The sequence below is a fragment of the Etheostoma cragini genome, chromosome 20 (genome assembly GCF_013103735.1).
Source record: "Etheostoma cragini isolate CJK2018 chromosome 20, CSU_Ecrag_1.0, whole genome shotgun sequence".
Classification (NCBI taxonomy): Eukaryota; Metazoa; Chordata; class Actinopteri; order Perciformes; family Percidae; genus Etheostoma; species Etheostoma cragini.
Genome location: NC_048426.1, coordinates 14,068,268 through 14,086,995, shown reverse-complemented (window position 1 = coordinate 14,086,995; position 18,728 = coordinate 14,068,268). Strand labels below are relative to the sequence as shown.

Genomic DNA, 18,728 nt, shown 5'->3' with positions numbered 1-18,728 from the left:
GTTTGAAATGTTAATAAAACCAGTGATTTTCTTGCTGCTGTTGAGGCACTGCTATTATTTCGAACACAACTGTACATTAGACCAATATAAAATAATTATCTTCAAATCCATATTTGATTAACACACAGGCCTTTCTTGCATTGCGCAAAATAAAGTGGCAAAATCCTTTTACCTGCTCCTCTGCCTTTCCTTCATTCTGCACCATCGGCTCCGAGTCAATTTGCATGTCCTCTCCCTCTCCTTTCTGCTTTTCAATCAGAGAGGCGCTGGACACGCTGAAGATGCCATGGACGTTGACACGCACTTTGACCTTCACTTTAGAGCTGTCTCCATCTGGCTGGGGAGCCACATTCTGTACAGAGAAACATCCTGATGGCAGATGGAAACAAAATGAGCTGTTAGTTTAAGAGCATAGATTAAGAGACAGGTGGAAATTATAAACTGATATCCCACCTAAGAGTGCGCCCTACCCCAGGCATGTCTAACTTTGAGAGGGCAGTGAGTAGCGCAGTTACCTATCCTGTGGTCTGGGTATGGGAGCTCTTGAGGGCTGCTGTAAAAGGCTTCAAGGGAAAAGGGTTCCTTCTTGTGAAAGGTGATCACTTTGGAAAACGGAGCAGCGTGATTCTTACCAAACACCTCACACTCTCTGTGACAAAAAAAATGCAGTAAGAGGAAAATAGTTAGGTCAGGATGTTGAAACACAGTCAGCAAATAGTTTTTTCAAGCTCTGTGGCCTAGCTTGTTTTTACCCCATAGAGAAATGACTACAGAGAAATATAATGGCTTGTTTTATATATACTATTATTGCCATATGTGGCTAATTAAGATGTCCGTACCCCAATCCATCCTCTGTTGGGGATTTCCAGCGAAGAGTAATAGGAAAGGGAACCACGTCGGTAATGGAGAATTCGCGTACCTTAAAGGCTGGAGACAGAATTGCACACTACACCCAAACAAACAGCACACACACCACAGAAATAAACACTTTTACTGGATTAGGTTTTACAAGCAACAGAATAGTTACACAGTGCATTGAAACAAGAGAAAATTATACACTGAACAAAATTATAAACCCAACACTTTTATTTTTGCCCCCATTTTTCATGAGCTGAACTCAAAGCTCTAAAACTTTTTCGATGTACACAAAAGGCTTATTTCCCTCAAATATTGTTCTAAAATCTGTCTAAAGGTGTGTTAGGGAGCACTTCTCCTTTCTCAAGATTCATCCACCTCACAAGTGTGGCATATCAAGACGCTGATTAGCGTCTTTCCTGTTCCTGGGACATGTTCTTATGTCTTTGTATTGTTTGTATATTGTCTAATAAAAAATATTCGTCTGGCACGTTGGAAAAGTGTTCTCTTTGCGGATAAACCCTAACACCAGATACGGACTGGTTTTCAATGCTCGCTAACAGATTTGTGAACAATATTTAAGAAAAAAGTATTTTGTGGGCATAGAAAAAGTCTTAGATCTTTGAGTTTGGCTCATGAAAAAAGGGTGCAAAAACAAAAGTGTTTATAATTTTGTTCTGTGTATGTTAGTGTCAAGAGAAGAGTCACACCTGAAGTGCACAGCCTCTAGCGACCGCTTCGTCTGCATTAAGCGTGGTGCTGATGTCTTTGCCAAAAAACTTGGCGATTCTTTCTTTGACAGCTGGGATTCTCGTTGCTCCTCCAACAATCTCCACTGCATAGATATCATCCCGGCTTAGCTCTGCCAATACAACACAAACCTGACTGAGTGGATTCTTCCTGGATACAGTACTCAAGCAAAATATCTTGATAAATTCAACCATATGTGAGGCACATACTTGATTGTTCAAGAACTGCTTTCAGTGGCATATCTACTCTCATCAGATATTGAGCACACATGTCTTCAAACTGGCCCCTATGGATTACAAATGAAGAAAAGAATCAACATGTATAATGCTAGATTTTTCAACATAGAGAGGCATGATGAAGGAGGAAAATACTTTAAATGTATACCTGTTCATCCTGCCGGAAACATCAATGTCATTCATGAAGCACTCTATGTTCATAGGCAGATCAGAGGAGTTGGCACTCATTAGCTTCTTCAGCTTCTCGCACTCCTGGTGCAGCCGCAGCAGAGCCCTTGGGTTCTCCCTCACATTAAGCTTGTACTTGCTCTTAAACTCCTCGCAAAAGTAATCTACCAAGGCCTCGTCAAAATTACGTCCACCGAGGTATAAGTCAAATGCCGTGGCGAGGACCTGACGGAGCAAAATTGACATTTAGTTGGGATTAAAAGCTGTAGGTGTGGATCGAGGTGGGAAAAGTTGAAAGGCTAACCTTGAGTTTGCCTTTGTTGAAGGCAGTGATGGAGACCTGGAATGATGAATGTCCCATGTCAACAAATATCACATTTCTCGGCCTCTCTTCTGGAGTAGGAAGGTCCTGTTTATAGATCCCATAGGCCAAAGCCACTGTGAATCCAAATCCAAATATATTAATCCCAAAATATTCTGTTATTCTAGTCTGATGCCTTGCAATAGTTTAGTGTGCAACTCCAAGGTTAGTGCAATTCACAAAGCTGAATGCACAAAACTAATTGTCAATATCATCAGTTATCAATTTTGCCAAGAACACTGACCTGCAGTGGTGTCATTAATTAGTCGTAAACAGTTCAGCCCTGCAATTTGAGTAGCATCAAACACTGATCGCCTTTCAGCATCTGTGAAGAAACTTGGGACCTGTAAAACAAAGCACCAATCAATTTGTATCATTGAACCACTTTGTGAATTATGTTGGTCTTCTGTAATGTTTTCATCACTCACAGAGATTACACAGTCCACCACGGGCTTCTTCAGGGCGCTCTCCGACGTCTCCTTCAGCTTGGTGAGCAGCATCCCAGTGATCTGCTCGAAAGTGAACACTTTGTCTTCATCCAAATAACGCACCTGTAAACATGATACAATTAAGACCTCCAATGCTTATTAAAAGCGTAATTAAGTGTAAAGCATAGTAAGCATAAAGCCAATACGTTGTTTGGAGGTGGATTACAGAAAGAAAAACATCTGTTTGATTTTTCAGATTTTTTTGTAAGGTGCTTCACCTTAATTCCAGCGTTTCCATTGGCCAGTTTGTGTAAACTGTATGGCAGTTTGGGTTTTTCCGCTTGGACAAATGGGTCATCAAATGCTCTGCCGTGGAACTTTTTAAAGCCATGGACTGTATTTTTGAAATTTGTTGTGATCTAAAAGAGGAAGATACTCAGTAAAAGTGGTTATTTTGTACATGTGAATTGTAAATATTATAAACTCTTAATCAAAAAAACAGTTACAATTTATGTTATTTCAGTGTGTAATGTTGCTTTTCTAACAGAAATTAGACAAACTGCCATGGATGATCTTACTTGACTTTTGGCTGCATTTCCAATCATGCGGTTTTTCGCGGTCAAAGATACACAAGCCCTTGATGGAAGATAAATACATCACCAAATTAGGTAGGTTACAACAGAAATAATCCTGTGAATAGCTGTGTCAGAAGAGGCAGAACTGTAATTGACTGACTGTTAGGGACCAAATTTCCAATTAATGAAATTTCACAAGAGAGTTTGAGGAAGAACCACAAACTAGGGCAGTGAGACAGAACAGTTTCCTTCAAAAGTAAGATTACCCTGTACTAAACAATACTTGCCTCTGGAACTTATGTAAGTCTTATTTAGCAGACAACTGTAAATCATTGTGTTTATATGAATGATTCTAGTGATACAAGGTTTAGATATCCATTTCACACTGGTTGCCAGTGAAAAGCCACTGCCTAGTTTCACCTTGCAACAAAAATATCCCCCTTCACTTAAAGGTGCAATGCTCCCTCTTCTTCCCAGCTGCACATCCCTGTTTGCAGGATGCTGCAGCGAATTACAGTTAGCCTGCTATGTCGCTCTGGATTTAGGTAATTCATTATCCTTAAATAAAACAGTATAACTATTGTAATTCACCCTTAGATCCCTTATGTCTGTAATTTCTGGGCTGGTCCTTGTATGTCCATGTTAACTGTCTGTAAGAAGAGAGGGTAATTTCAGAACGCGACCAACGCACGCGACATTTTGACCTACGTTAACCTGCTGTGACGGTGAATAAACCAAAAACTCGAGGCCTCATCACAGCCACCACCCCTGCTGCCGGTACCATCACCGCTCAGCTAACATCTCACATCTCATAGACAGTCAGCCAGACCACATTTCACGGTGATGATGACTGTCAATATTTATACTTACGGGGTGCATCTGTCACTGTATTCATTGGCAATGGTTTCAATGCCGCCGCTCCTGGCAACAGCGATGTAACAATTTTGGTATCCCACATCAATCCCTACGACTGACATAATGAACACAAAAAAAATCGCCTCTAGTAAATTATCCTCCGCAACGACCGCACTTGACAGCTATAAGGAATAGGTATAAACATACAACGGCGGTCTATTCCAAATTGAAATGTAACTAAGCGTGTCCTCTGCTATGAAAATCTACGGGAAAGCTAGCTGAGGGAGTACTAACAGAATTACTAGCTATTATGTAAGTCAAGCTGTTTATAGCAAACTCATTCAGAGTAATCCCAGAGAGTAATGATGTCCAGACCGGATTCTTCCACTCCGAGGCGGCCCTCACTTCACCCAGAGGCTTTGACAGACGGATTCTCTTAAGCCCGCCCCATTCGTCTGTGATTGGCGGGGTCACACCCATAGCCTGTATGTGATTGGTACAAAAATCAATCGATATCAGAAAAATCTAGAAAGTGGACCGTAGTATACGTCACAAGCCGTTGTGACAACAGTAGCTTTACTGACACGTTTGCCCTGAATTTAAGCTGTAGAGTTTCTCCATCCTAACATCACGTGCTTCAGCGTGGTGCGTGCACATTACAGTTATATCTATGAAATTAGCGTTAACGATATCTAATATCTGGAGCTTACAAGGGGTGGCAAACAGTTTTAAAGCAAGAGAGCAAGGGTGGATAAGGAAATAAACTCTGACAGGTGGGTGGCCTGTGTACATGTAACCTATATATCAGTATGTACTAACAAATATGTAAATAACAAAAAAAATGAGACAAATTAACAATCCTGACCTGACCCATGCCCAGATGCCCAAATTAACAAATGTACCATTGGCAATGCGGTGGGAAAAAAAAGATAAATTCCCTTAATAAAAATAGTAATACCCTGTGTAACAAGCAAGCCAAAGTCCTGCATTCAATACTTTAGTTCAGTTAAAGCACATAAGTATAGACTAAATAGCAAAATACACTTAAAGTATGAAAAGTAAATTGGCTAGTTGTCTCTTTGGGATATTGCTTTACTATATGTCACGTTTTTGAATTGTTGTTGTTGTTGTTATTACTGAAACATGAATGTGTAACAAGAATTTTAAATGAGGTTAAGGTGCAGCTTATAATTACTACTCTATTCTTTTGGATAGTTTTACCTATAACAACTTATGTTCATAAATATTTATCAGAGGTTTTGAATGACAAATCATGGACTGCAAAGAAACTACTAACAATGACTGTAATATAAATGTAGTGGAGTAAACATTACTATATTTTCCTCTGAAATGTAGTGATGTTGAAGCAGAATGCAACATCAAATGAAAATTGCACATAAGTACAGGTATTACTTTTGTGTTTGCATTAAGAAGATAAGAAGTGTCAGAAAACAACTAACGCAGAAAACTAACTAATAGGCCTTTTTTTTACTGAAGACGTTTAATGTACAGGGAAAGATGTAAATAATACGATAAATAATGGTTGTAATTCCATTTGGCTGCATCAGTTTCATGGTCCTTGTGCATGCGGCTCACAATAACACTGTCATGATTTACTGGGACACTTGAGAGCCATCACTAATATCACTGGTGACACCTGTGCTTTTCCTGATATAACAAGTCAAAATGTCTGCTTTGAAAATGATTGTTTTAACTGGTACATGGTTACCTCGTGTGATTCCAAGCTCCAACCAATATCCACCTAAGCAGAGACTTGTGTAAGTGTACAGGGTCTAAGTAAAAGTAACAATATCCCACTACTCAGTCACCCCAAAAATTATCAAATCCATGTCAATTGCAGTGAAGAAGAAAAAGAAAGTAGGCTACAAGGACCTTAACACTGCCCACCTACAGTAGTCCACACAGGTGATTTCACTTTTGGCTAATCGCAGTGGGCCTAAGTACATACAGACTTTTGATTAACACCTTGCAGCACTTGTTAGGGTGAAACAACTTACAACCTTATCATATATTATAATATTAGTTTACACAATTTGGTTACCTCACATACAGTATGTCCTTGAGCAGCAGTCCAATCAGCTATAATAACTGAAAACATTGGGGTTGTGTCAATGCACTTTGTACTTAACACTGGAGTCAAAAGAAAGAAAAGCCTAAAGCATTTTAATATTTTAATGAAGATAGATGAGTTGTATTAATGTATTGTGATGAAAAGGAGCATTATTGTGCCCAACCAAGTGTTGTTTGGGCACATTCTATTTCAATTTTTTTACGTTTTACTGACAAATCTGATGCCACACTGTCAATTTTATTTATATATTTTTTAATCAAGTATTTAAATATTGATTAGTTATCATTTAAATGGAGATATCTGGAATTAACATTTCTGAGTCAAAATGTAATTACAGATATCTTACATTTTAATTTTGTTTAGTCAAAAATATTTTAAATAAGGTTTTGTCTGGTCATACATGCAATATATTCTATGTTAACCCTTTTGTTAATGTTAATAAATGGCTTACCAGAAAACATTTTATTGGCTGTGTGTCTGGTTCGATTTTATTTCTTCACTTGAGCACTTGATGAGGACCAGATGGACTGAATGCTCCTTCATGTTCGTACTGAGCCCAAAAGGTCTGCGTGAAAACAGGAAGTGCGGGTTCGACAAGCTGAGCAAGCCAGCTAGTTTTAGGGAGGTGGGTTAGCTTGGTATTTAACTCTCTAGTCACAATGGGGCTGTTCGGCAGAACAACAGAGAGACCACCAAAAGAGATGGTGAGTACTGACTGCTGAAGATTAGGACTGTCTTTGAGAGTTTTGTCCGTACTAAAAAACAACAACGACAGTGCCTTTTGCTAACGTTAGCTATCAGTTTAAGTCCGTTTAGTTCGTCCAATTTGTTGCTAACGTTACTTCTTGCTAACCGAACAGTTAGCTAACAGTCCCTGTAATAGTATCCGGCGTTAACCCGTATTATTTGGACCGTATTTAACGTTAAACGTTTGTTTAGTTGCCCCGTGAACTGATTAACCAATCTTATTTTGGGTACTGTGCTGACGGCTAGCTAGTTAGCATACAAGCTAACTCGGTTGTCGGTCACTACAATGTAAACAAATCCTCATTGTGTTCGGCTTAGTGTAGCTGTCATTATGTTCGAAAACGTTGTACATTTCTTTAGTCTATTATTGCACGTAACGCAATGTTGCAGTGGTTATTATAAACTTACTGTCACTGTTGGGGCAATAGCAATGCAGTTTGTAATGACATGTATAATTGCAGGTCAATGAGTGGTCTCAAAAGATCAGGAAGGAAATGAGAGTGATTGACAGACAAATTCGAGGTAAGATACAGATAGCAGTTGACCCTGTACAACACAAAATGTATAATGTGTTGTTTTTTTATTGTAAAATATCTGTCCAATCCATACATTTAAAATGTAGTCATTCATTTATTATGTCTAAATAGCTGAAAAATAAAATGAAAGAGATAATTACATTAATTTCATTTGGAATACTTCAAAGCAAAATTGGGAAACTTTGCTTGATTTGAACTGACAACTACTAGCTTTAAACTTGAGGCCGAGACATAATTATATAAGTTATTTTAGTTTTTGTGTTCTATGTAATGGCATAACCATTTTGTTTCAGATATCCAAAGGGAAGAAGAAAAAGTTAAAAGATCCATTAAAGATGCTGCAAAAAGGGGTCAGAAGGACGTGTGTGTGGTTCTTGCAAAGGAGATGATTCAGTCAAAACGAGCTGTGACAAAACTTTACGCTTCCAAAGCCCACATGAACTCTGTGCAACTCAGCATGAAGAATCAGCTTTGTGAGTTTGGTAGTACAGCCTCTGGGTCATTAGATGGGGAAATGTATGCCATTTTATCTAAAATAAAAAACAAACCAAAAACTTTATTGTCATCAGTTGAACAGTTTGCTCTTTCATCATGGATTTTAATGTTTTGCTAAGTGAAGGGAATGTATTTTGTGTGTTTCTAGCTGTACTGCGTGTAGCCGGGGCCATGCAGAAGAGCACAGAAGTGATGAAAGCGATGCAGAACCTTGTCAAAATCCCAGAGATCCAGGCAACCATGAGGGAACTATCAAAGGAGATGATGAAGGTAAGCAGCAGTGTCCAACATAAATAGATACATTTTAGTTACAATCAGGTTACTACAAGAAATGGAATAATGCAGCTAACTCCGATCATCACCATCTGCTCTTAACTTCTTTATGAGAAAAAAGTTACTAAACCATGGCATCATGTACACATATTCATCTTTCAGGCTGGCATCATTGAGGAAATGCTGGAAGACACATTTGAGAGCATGGAAGATGGAGAGGAGATGGAGGAAGCAGCAGAGGAGGAAGTTGCCAAGATCCTCTTTGAGATCACAGCAGGTGAGGAGATTTGTTTACATAGTGACCTTGCAGTTTTGGTGTCTAGATTTTGATATGTTTAACTGTGAACCTCTGATTGAATTACACCACAAATGAGTAACACTGATTGCCCTATATCATGGTTCTATTTTACTTCGTTAGGTGCCCTTGGCAAAGCCCCAAGCAAAGTCACAGACGCCTTGCCTGAAATTAAGCCCCCTGCAGCTGCTGCAGCTTCAGATGATGAGTCAGAGGAGGACATTGAAGCGATGCAGTCGAGATTGGCAGCTCTGAGGAGCTAAGTTGAAACGCCATTGTTCTGTCAAAGTCAGTCTGCTCAATCCAATAAGAACAGAGACAATTTTCGGGCTGGCTTTATAGTGTTGAGCGTTCTCTCCGCTTCACATTATAATTATTGTTTTACATAATCATTTGTTGTTCATTTTGTGCTACGACAGTTAATGTCTTAAAAAAAAGTTTTGTTATAGAACATTTGGTCTACTCAGCCAAACAAAATTGTGCTTTTGCTTTTTTGTCTTTTATCGGGGGTAACCCTAGGTAAGTCTCTATTATCCAAAGTCAAACAGAAGGTAATGGGAAGTGTATATATTGTAAGTAAGAAAAGCCTGCTGTGCCTACAGTGCTATATCATATTCATGTGTCCTAAGTTATGGACCGCTGGTGGAGGTACTCGGCTATTTATAATCCAAACAAGTGATTAAATAACCACCCTACACTTAAATCACACCCGAGATCACTATTCAGAAGTAGTTCCGATCTGTTAGGATATGTTTTGTAAGCAACAGCTGTTCTTTTTAATGGCAACTAGCCCATATTATCTGAAACACTAGAGTGGTGGCGAGAGAGGTGGGTGGCGTTCTCCTTTTGATAGTTAATTGTCTGTACAGCTTAAATGTATCTATTCTACATGAGATCGTACATGTTTAGTGCACTCATCAGAAAAATATACGCATACTACACTAACCATTTTTTTGCGTTAACATTCAGCTTATTTAATATTAAACTTTGTATCACGATTGACTTCTCAGCAGGAAGATGCAGGGTAAATGGAAAGGTTGGTTAGTGCAGGACCTATGTTGTGAAAAGTATTGTGTGTATCATTTTTCTACGTGAATGGGGGAAAATAAGGAAATAAACTTTGAAGAAAAATTTGTTGCCAATAAGCAGAATGTATTACACCTGTTTCCGCTTTGAGCAATTACTTCCTATGCATTTACCCCTTCGCATCACAAGAAACACTTAAGTGCTTGGCTTCATCTGATCACAAATAAGCATTTGGGAAATTTGATCCAGCTGGCTTTAAACAGCCCACTCAACAGGTCAGAAAGTGTACTACATGGAAAATCTGTGTTCACACCAACACCTAAAACAGTAAAGAGTTAAATGACTGAGTGCTGCTTTTCATCACTCTGCTGTTCTGGGATTGCAGTCTGCTAATAATCAGATGCTGGTGAATAAACTTAGAAACTATGTCAAATAATTACTGGCCTTTTTATATTTAACCTACCAGATGATGGGAGTAGAGTTATATAATGATATGAAGATTCAGTTCATTTAAGAAGGTCAAGTAACCTGAAGCTTTTTGGCATTGCGTTTTGTGTATTTTGAAGCCATTCCTTGGTTTCACAATTGTCAAAGGATTAGATTTCTACTGGCCACAGCACTCCCTCAGCAGCTTTTGTTGTACTTTAACAAACCCTTGCCTGTGTTCTGGCTTCAATAAGTTGGACAAAGACAAAGCAAAGGTACTGTAGCTATAATGTAGCACCCTTTCCATGTATGGTAACTAGAAGTTGAGAGATTTCATGCCCCATTTTAAGAGTTGTATTGTTTAAGTTAATATTATGTTACCGTGGGTAATTCATTTTTATAAGCAATTCATAATTTCAGTCAAGCAGAAATCATTCTCCGGTTCCAGCTCCTTTAGATTTAGGGTTTAAAGTGAATATTATGGGTTGTTGGTCTGCTAAACTCAAAAAACAATCTCAAGCTGTCACTTGAATTTTTTGGGGTTTGTGATAGACATTTTTCACTATTTTATAGAAAAAAACGAATCATCTAGCAAATAAGCGGCCGATTTATCAATAATTTAAAAAAAAGTTTCACCCCTACTCATATGGTGTATATTACGAAGTTCCTTGTTTGATCATCAAAATACTTTCCTCTACGGGTACACAGTTATTGCATCCAATCATGTCACACCGAAGCCGCTTTTAGCCAGGCAGCCTCCTCTTTACACACCAGACACGCTGACTGAGTATCTGTGTTGTCTGTGCAATGCAACACTGCCATCTATGGCTAAGAGCAATAGTCACTGTTTATCCTGCATCACGTTGTTGCCTGAATGCGTCTGGACGCCGCCTTCACGCGCCTGTCTGTCATCTGGAGGACACTCCTCCCTGCAGACAGCGCGTCCTGTCGACTTTCCAGCGCAATGGTCTCTTGGATTATCTCTAGACTTGTGGTGTAAGTACTTCTATTATTTATTTTAATATTCTCTGTCACAGAGGAGGATAATAATAAATTTCGGTTCTAGGTTATTGTGGGTATTTGAGCCGCTCATTGACTGTGCAGGAGCCACGCGCATTACGAGCCCTCGCATATTGTCTAATGTTTTATCAGAATTATGTCCGTCTATAATATTTTACTGAAAACAGTCCAAATTCCACAGGATTGTACTTTGTCATTTCAGCAGCACGAATGCTGAACTAGGCCTGTATGGGCTATAGTGTATTTCTGAACAGCGCTCGGAAGCCTGCATGGCACTCTTTGTGTTTATTAAGTCCTCTTTTTTTATATCACAGACAAAGAGGTGACGTGATTGGCTGAATAATCTATTATCGTCCATAAAATGGTCATATGAGTAAGATCCAGAATTCAGAGGCGTCTTTTACTGGCAGTAAGCTAAATGTCACTGAGTGGCGAGGTGACTGAACAACAGGAGCGGTCTTTGAGTGGAGCCATATTCTCTGTTGATGTCTCATACTGGGAAAAAACAAAAAGGATGGGTCAGCTTTCTCAGGTTACAATGCAAGAGTTATCCATGTAATAAGAGATGCATACATCCCGAGATATTCCCGAATGGCTAGGGATTTGAATGATCAGACAATAAGACGACATTTATCGAGGCAAAATGTGATTATTTTTACCTGCACAAAGTATGAATCAGCGCTATTGCAGACCATGTGTTGTATACCAATAGCAGGCCCAGCCTTAAAAATAATGAGGCAATTAAATGTAGATTACAATATCTTGTTACATATAGATGGAACTATCTCAAACCTGGCTGTTCACAAACTGCTTATGTGGGTCATTTTGGGTCAAATCTCCAAAAGAGAGGTTAAGTTGCATCCCCCACAGATGATCTATTTATATTTAGTGGCCTTGTGTTTCCAACTCTGTTAGTTAGCTAGCCAGGCTGGAGAGGTGCAACATGATGTGGGTTAGTAATTCGATCAACACAGCTGTTGCCTGACTGTAGCAATTCAACAGGGTCTTGTCTCTGTCAAGACACCTAGCAGCACAGGTGTCAATATACAAATAGAATTTTAAAGAAAAGGAGAAAAAAAATACGGAAGCAAATTTTACTTCATGACTGGAAGTTTAGCACTTGGACAGCTTGTTTATCCAAATCAGCCAGGGCTTGATCTACTGTAACTACTAGGTTGATTTAACAGTTTCTTTCTAGAGAAAAGGTGTTGCACCCTTAATTGTCTACACCTTGATCTCACCAGACAAAAAAACAACCTGCCCATCCGTTAAGTTATGTAGGCTGTAGCTCAGAAAGCTCATGGGCAAAAGTGTATTGTATATATTGATACAGCAAAACTATTTCAAGATATTTTACATGGATTTATGAAGACAGAAATACTGAACATCTAACATTTTAGCACAGGTATTTTTCAAGAGCCTGATTTTAAATCTCTGCCGTTCATAATCATGATTATTACATATAAAATTTCTTGATTTATGTCATCATGCACATTTGAAATATCTCTTGTACTGCAGTAATACATGTTTTGTTTCTGAAGGTAATGGGTACATTTTTTGTCTTCTAGACTTGTGTTTGGTACACTATATCCTGCGTACTCATCTTACAAAGCTGTGAAGTCGAAAGATGTGAAAGAATATGTGAGTATTTCATTTGTATTTTTACTTGCAGTATTGTCCTCACAGGTGTTTTGTGCGCCTATTTTAACTCTCTTTTATTGTTCTGTTACATTTTAGGTGAAATGGATGATGTACTGGATAATATTTGCACTATTCACTGCTGTGGAAGTGTTTACAGATATGTTTCTTTGTTGGTAAGTGACTTCAGATATTTCATGTTAATTAATTGAATAATATACCTCTTGACTGTGTTCACATCATATATTTTTATTATGTGTTGTACCAGTGGCTCCATTATTTTGTGTCTTCATTGCAGGATCCCTTTCTACTATGAACTGAAGATAGCCTTTGTGGTGTGGCTGCTGTCCCCTTACACTAAAGGCTCCAGTGTGCTATACAGGAAGTTTGTTCATCCCACGCTTTCGTCAAAAGAAAAGGTGAAAACCTTTCCTTTGTTGTACCTTCCTGTATTCCGCTGGTGCAGTTCATGGAAAGGCTTCGGTTAAAATATTCGGTTTAAGTTAATCTCCATGGTTTTGTAAATAATAGAAATCAAGCTCCGCAGCTTTCTAGAGAACAAAAGTGTCTTTTGGCAAATTCACTTTTCCACTTTAGCTGTTAAAGATGTGTTTGCAGGACAGGAGAGAGGAAGTGCTATGGTGTTCCTCCCTTTTTCATTTCCTTTTCCTCTATGTCTCAGTCAGGAAACAAATTAGTGAGTTTGTGAACATTAGTAACACAATCGAGAAATATAAGAAGCACCTGTTTATACAGCTCATTACAATACAGAGTGACAATAATAAAGAGAGACACAATGTTCATGTGATTTGTTTTTGTCCTTGTTTCAGGACATTGATGAGTATATCTGCCAAGCAAAGGACAAAAGCTATGACACACTGGTGCATTTTGGGAGAAAAGGGCTGAATGTTGCCGCCACTGCTGCAGTCATGGCTGCAACAAAGGTAATGCAAACTGGATATTTGTTTTGTAATGACCTGGGGGTACAGTAGAGGGTCAGTGTATAGAATGGCTCAAGCATGTTTGCTATTCACATATAAATTAGGCCTATTGAGTGATGTTTTTGTTTTTAAAATAGCCTATTGTAGTGTCATAAAATAAAATGATGTATGCCCCTAAAGATGATCTAAGCTCTAACTGCCTCACATTGCTACTGAAACTAAATTAAAAACCTGGTGTTACCTTTTCAAGAGCCAAGGGGTCCTGTCAGACAGACTGAGGAGTTTCAGCATGCAGGATCTGTCTTCCTATCAGTCTGACACCGTTAACACCGGCCCTGGCACCACTACACAGCCTGCAGCAGCACAGCATCGGACCAGAACTATGATGCGTAGCAAGTCTGAGAGTTACAACAAGGGTGAGCAGACATTACTCTGGCCATCACAGAAAAGTACAAGCTAATAGTGTTATGGAAACTACGTTATAGTGTTCTAGCCATTATGGTACAATTATTATGCAATAACAGGGCCTGGTTTGTTTGTGTAAAACTGATAATCTTGTAGATTTCTGTCTTCCTGACGATATTGTTTAAAACCTGTGCTTTCCTGAGTGGCCCCCTAACTTCAGTCCTGCCTTCCTGTTTGGAGCAGGTCAGGCCTCACAGGGCTGTCAGACTAACCACCCTGTGATAAAACTCAAATGTAGCTGGGGGGATTTGTTCCTAGTTTAACATCATGTGGAAACTGTTGTTGTTGTACTGAAATATCTGCACAGTTAAGGAGCAACCCTTTTTTTATTAAACAAGGAATTATTGAGATGAACATGCTGTTGTCATTTTATGACTATACTCAATTACAGGGGTATGTAAAGGAGAAGTCTGGTGTTTTCCTATATTTTGTTATTGTCAACAAACCCCATTAACAGACCAAAACTAGCCACGTATGCTCAGTAATTTCCTAAAAAAGCTGGACACTGTAGTTTGTAGGACACATAGCTAAAACAGGAATGCACAGTGCATTTGCTGGGAACTATTTTCAGCAGTGGGTTAATACACATTTGGTGCTTTAGTGAGTATTTATGGCTGCAGGGTGTATGTTGGATTGACTCAAAATAAACTACAGTGCCCATGGTCATTGCAATGACGGAAGATGCTACTCAGTGCAACAGCGTGGCTCACTCGTGTGTTTATAAGCTATAAAGATCAATTCATTGTTAGTTTTGGTCTTTTCAAGGTATTTGTTGACAATACGAAACAACAATAATATCACAGAAAATGTCCTTTAAAACTGTTGTGACATTTTAAAGTCAATTTTAACAATATCGTCAAATATATGTTTTGGCTTTCTGCTGTCACTTAATGAGAACAGACTTGTTTGTGCTGGATCAAATTGGCCCTGACTTATGATAACTTCCTATTTGGCCTCTGTGCTGTGGTCTGCAGTCTGATACTTAAGGATATGACATCTCATAACTCCTGCTGACCAAAATCAGCTGTCACTCTAAAGCAATTACATCAAAAGTATTCTGCTTTTAATTCAATAGACCAGAGACACATTATTCATCCCCTTCACTGACCTTTTTTCATGGTACAGGACAGGATTTTGACATGACTGAGTATGAGATGTTGGGGTTGGACCAATGGGACTCCAAGGAGTTGCTGTCCCAGAGCAATTTACCTTCTGAGTCTGAGTCCACACCCATTACGCCCTCACTTACACCCCAGTCACCCCCACCCTCCACACCCTCCCCACCTCCAGCTCCGGAGCAGCCTGAGGAGGTGGGGAAAGGGGTGCAAGCACCATCAAGCTCTCCACAGCTCAGGTTGATTAAGAAGAAGGCTCCTGAGGTATACTGCCTCGTCAACGTGGCTGCTCAGCTGCTGCCTGATTCTAACTGCCTCTTGAGAGTGGCAATTTACTCACCGATTTACTAATTTCTGCTGCGGTGGAGCAAAATAAATGATCAGTGTTCAGTACTTCTGCATATGTGAAGAGTCAGACTGCTAACAGTATTACTGCACTGGTGAAGCTGAATCATGCATTGAGTAGTACTGAATTTAAAGTTTAGTTCAAATAAATGGGTGATCTTGCTTTTGCATGATTTCAATTGCTCACTTGTTTTGGAAATGTGACATAGTGCTATTGATTGCCTTCCAGTGTATTTTAACCCTGATAATACTTTTGATGTGATGTTGGATCAGTCCCTGGATTGAATGGGTATTTATTAATCTCTAATCATCTAATATCAGTTTGTTTGGCATGGTGATGCCAAATGAAGCAGCACCATTTTAAAGATGACACGGCAATATTCTATATTTTTGTTATAGACAACAAATCCCATGAAGAAAAATTAAAAACAAACAATAAATTAATTCTACAAATAAATATTGTCAGTGTAGCCAAAGCCTGACACAGCTTATTATTCTGTGCCATTGACATCTTGTTGCCCAACGCTAAAACCACATCAATAACCAACACCTTTGCACTGGGTGTTACTGCATCCCAATGAACATGGGCCGTCCAATACTTAGTAATTATGTATTAATCTGCAGCTAATAAAATGTACAACAAAAACAATTCGGTTTTAGCAATGTTCGGAAAAAGTACAGAGCCCAGCTATTATTGACTCCTAAACTAAATACTTGTGACCAGCTTTTCAAAAGGTATGTCTTCAGTAGGAACCAATGGGCTTTAAGGCAGTTTATTCACAGACAGGGTATGGAGGTCAGAAAGTTTTAAGAGACACACCAACACATTGTTAGTTTTTCCATTGGGATTTTTTGAAAATATGAAATAACACCAGCCATATACTGTGCAACTTGTTGTAGCTATTAGTTGACTAAACTATCTCCCTCTTTGCTTTTATCCTTATCTGTCCTTTCTTCTAGCCTCCTCTTAGAGTCATTAGGCCTCTCACAAGATCCAGGAGTGCCCTTTCTTCAAACAATGAAGCCATGTGATACTGTCCTAAAGACTATTCCAGCTGCCTTTGCTGCAAGAAGTAAAAATACTAAATGGCCAAAAGCTACATGACTGAAGCAGCCTTGCTTTGGAATAAGGTATTACCAAAGTGACCTATAATGACCCCTCTATATATAGTGTATGGCTCAAGATTTAAAAACAAGGTTTGTGAAATTGAGATATGCTGATAGATATTTATATATGTGGGTTATTGAATATGTATTTCTGTACAGTTTGTGTGTACTTAGTCTTTCTGATTTGATTTTTTTTTTTTATATATATATATCAGGTTTGGGAAGGCAATTGCATGTGTGTCTCCCCTGTCATTAGTCCTGCTGGTCATTTAACAGAATGTACTGTCACTAATTACTGCAGCCAGCAGTGAAAGTGACATGACATCCCTGTTAGAGAATGTGTTAAAAGCCAAGGATCAAAAGAAAAGGCTGTTTTTACCCCCCTTCAATCTATTCTGGAGAACCATCTGTGAGCAGCGGAATTCTGCAATGATTAAGGAATTCAGAAATCACTTAAAAACCTATTCTGAGATGAGATAACCAACCTTTGTATTTATGAAAAGTCAGACAGCAGTGGCAGACAATATTCTGTTATTTATCTCTCTACAAAAGCCTTAAAGACATACACATATTAAATGTCTCCACCAATAATATAAGTATTTCAACACACCTATGCTGTCATTATACAATCATTTTTGCACTATGTTTACAATATAAAATTACTTCCCTCAATACTATTAAATGGCCAACAATAACCATGACAATAAACAATAATCATAAAATTATCTGGATAGTATTACCAATAACTGTGTCATTATTTCTTATGTGGTACAGAAGTAACTTGTGTAACAAGTAATCACATCAGAGAAAAATCACTACTACAAGAGGTTTCCACAGTGGAGCCAACTGTTTTTGACAATCTACTGTTCAGTTTGTTAGCATGTTTTGTCATTTAATTGACAATTTATTTGCAATTTGAGGCCAGTTAGGAATGTGCCACTTTCAGCTGTAGCAGCAATAGGACATTAAGTGAATACATATTTACTGTATATAAACGTGGTTCTTTTTCCATGTTTAAAATCACTGTGTAGTGCTCTGCTAGCAACACTTCTTTGATCTTACCTTTTTCGGACTTCATGAGTGACTTCATCGGTTGCAGGTTTACAAAGTTACATTTTAGTTAATATTGCATGGTGATACATGGTGTTTTCATATTATAATTAATTCACTGAGCCTGAATCATAGCAACACTTTACACAAAGTATCACTGTGTTGGGTGTTGATGGAAGATAGATTCATTATTTTTTATCATTTTGGGTGGTTTGAAGTTTGAAACAAAAGCTTCTCAGGTACAACTGTTATGTTTACACGTCATTCACTCTGATGTTGTAGATACACTTGTTATACACATGAAAAATCCTTTTAATGAATATGCTGTGGGGAAAAAATTTAACCGGAAAATCCGATTGTGTTTCAACATTAGTAGTGTCAATGTTAGAGCTGACGGTGATTCTCTTCTTTTAAAATTCATGTAAAGTAAAACAGAGAGAGAGAAAAAAATTTTGCTAAGTAGCAGATTTGTAAACTTGTGCGTAGTCTGATAAACTCACCATTGCATGATGTTTGTTATTAATTTGAATGAACATTTTGATTTCTTAAATGATCTTGTGCAGATGCCTTGCTGGTAAACAATTTTTTTGTCATTTTTATGTTGCTTTGTAGAAAGAAATATGAAATGTTATGACTAAACAAACATGTTGGCTATAAATATATATATGAATAACATCTTACTTAATGATAAATTAGCCACTTTGACTTTATTCATGAGGAAACTCACTTAAAATCCTACGGAATTTAGTTCTGGCAGGCCAGAATGTCAAATTACTTAAATTTCAACTTGGTTGTGAAGTATAGAAAAATGGAGGGAAGGTGACATGATGGTTCATGGCTATCAACGTATCCTATGTGAAATATTTCTGTTTAAATTGATTAACAGCCATTAAATTAATCAAAACTTTGAATGTGTCAATCTGTCTTTT

At 38.3% G+C, this 18,728-nt stretch overlaps 3 protein-coding genes across 3 annotated transcripts in view; 2 read left to right on the top strand and 1 right to left on the bottom strand.

The window, feature by feature from the left end:
- Positions 1–4,648, bottom strand: part of hspa4l (heat shock protein 4 like) — a 9,078-nt gene extending 4,430 nt beyond the window's left edge. Inside the window, exons 1-12 of the mRNA XM_034858783.1 lie at positions 4,244–4,648; positions 3,377–3,434; positions 3,077–3,217; positions 2,799–2,921; positions 2,615–2,714; positions 2,314–2,447; positions 1,990–2,234; positions 1,815–1,891; positions 1,566–1,717; positions 840–946; positions 516–649; positions 173–369 (exon numbers count right to left, since the gene is read on the bottom strand). Coding sequence (XP_034714674.1) covers positions 173–369; positions 516–649; positions 840–946; positions 1,566–1,717; positions 1,815–1,891; positions 1,990–2,234; positions 2,314–2,447; positions 2,615–2,714; positions 2,799–2,921; positions 3,077–3,217; positions 3,377–3,434; positions 4,244–4,350 — 1,575 coding nt within the window. The 5' untranslated portion in view covers positions 4,351–4,648. The remainder of the gene's footprint in view (positions 1–172; positions 370–515; positions 650–839; positions 947–1,565; positions 1,718–1,814; positions 1,892–1,989; positions 2,235–2,313; positions 2,448–2,614; positions 2,715–2,798; positions 2,922–3,076; positions 3,218–3,376; positions 3,435–4,243) is intronic.
- Positions 4,649–6,780: 2,132 nt separating this feature from the next.
- Positions 6,781–9,811, top strand: chmp3 (charged multivesicular body protein 3). Its single transcript, XM_034858866.1, has 6 exons — positions 6,781–7,024; positions 7,529–7,589; positions 7,897–8,076; positions 8,247–8,368; positions 8,534–8,648; positions 8,790–9,811. Exons 1-6 carry the CDS (start codon positions 6,980–6,982, stop codon positions 8,927–8,929), a joined length of 663 nt encoding a protein of 220 aa, XP_034714757.1. The 5' UTR covers positions 6,781–6,979; the 3' UTR covers positions 8,930–9,811.
- Positions 9,812–10,982: 1,171 nt separating this feature from the next.
- On the top strand, positions 10,983–18,602 carry reep1 (receptor accessory protein 1). Its single transcript, XM_034858849.1, has 8 exons — positions 10,983–11,114; positions 12,707–12,779; positions 12,876–12,952; positions 13,075–13,195; positions 13,607–13,720; positions 13,968–14,133; positions 15,308–15,561; positions 16,603–18,602. The coding sequence occupies exons 1-8, from the start codon at positions 10,993–10,995 to the stop codon at positions 16,672–16,674; spliced, it is 999 nt and encodes a 332-aa protein (XP_034714740.1). The 5' UTR covers positions 10,983–10,992; the 3' UTR covers positions 16,675–18,602.
- Positions 18,603–18,728: the final 126 nt, after the last annotated feature.